General features: G+C 65.2%; 1 protein-coding gene across 1 annotated transcript in view; it reads right to left on the minus strand.

Annotated features, from left to right (window-relative positions):
- The window catches only part of LOC103925596, a 12,611-nt gene that overhangs the window by 8,910 nt on the left and 2,926 nt on the right, over positions 1–775 (minus strand). Inside the window, exons 5-6 of the mRNA XM_009334328.1 lie at positions 604–687; positions 82–522 (exon numbers count right to left, since the gene is read on the minus strand). Of these exons, the coding sequence (XP_009332603.1) occupies positions 82–522; positions 604–687 (525 nt within the window). The remainder of the gene's footprint in view (positions 1–81; positions 523–603; positions 688–775) is intronic.

A 775-nucleotide genomic window follows, 5' to 3' on the forward strand; every position in this document is an offset into this window, starting at 1 on the left:
GGACGCCATGAACATGGCCGTGGGGATGTGGCCACAGGGACGTGACCATGGGGATGGGGGCGCGGCCCCAGAAATGGGGACATCGTGAGGAGGTGGCCATGGGGATGAGGACACCGTGAAGACATGGCAACGAGAATGGGGACAGCACGGGGACGCCGCCATGGGGACGGGGACAGCGTGAAGACATGGCCACAGGAATGGGACCCGTGGGGATATATCTATGGGAACGGGGATGCCGTGGGGACACGGCCATGGGGATGGGGACACCATGGGCATGTCGTTCTGGAAATGGGGACAGCGTGGGGACACGGCCATGGGGACAAGGACAGGGTCCAGGTGGCACTGACCGGGGACGGCGGGGGGCACGGTGCGGCGCAGGGCAGTGACGGTGGCCATGGCAATCTCCTCGGGGCTGTACTTCTTGGTGCAGGCGTGGCCTGGTGTCACCATGTTGGGCTTCAGCAGCGTCCCCTCCAGGTAGACGTGGTGGTCGCTCAGCGCCTTGTAGACAGCTGCCAGCACCTGGGGACACAGGGACATTGGTGGAGACACAACGGGGACGTGGCGGGGACACGCTGGGGACACGACGGGGACGTCACCCACCTTCTCGGTCACATACTGGCAGTGCTTCAGGTCATGGTCACCATCTGGGAGGATCTCAGGCTCCACGATGGGGACGATGCCGTTCTGTGGGGACACGGGGGACGTTGGGGACAGGGACACCCCACAGTGACTGGGAGGGGACACGGGGGTGGGGACATGGTGGTGGCCAGGG

Source organism: Pygoscelis adeliae, unplaced genomic scaffold (genome assembly GCF_000699105.1).
Source record: "Pygoscelis adeliae isolate BGI_AS28 unplaced genomic scaffold, ASM69910v1 Scaffold781, whole genome shotgun sequence".
Lineage (NCBI taxonomy): Eukaryota > Metazoa > Chordata > Aves > Sphenisciformes > Spheniscidae > Pygoscelis > Pygoscelis adeliae.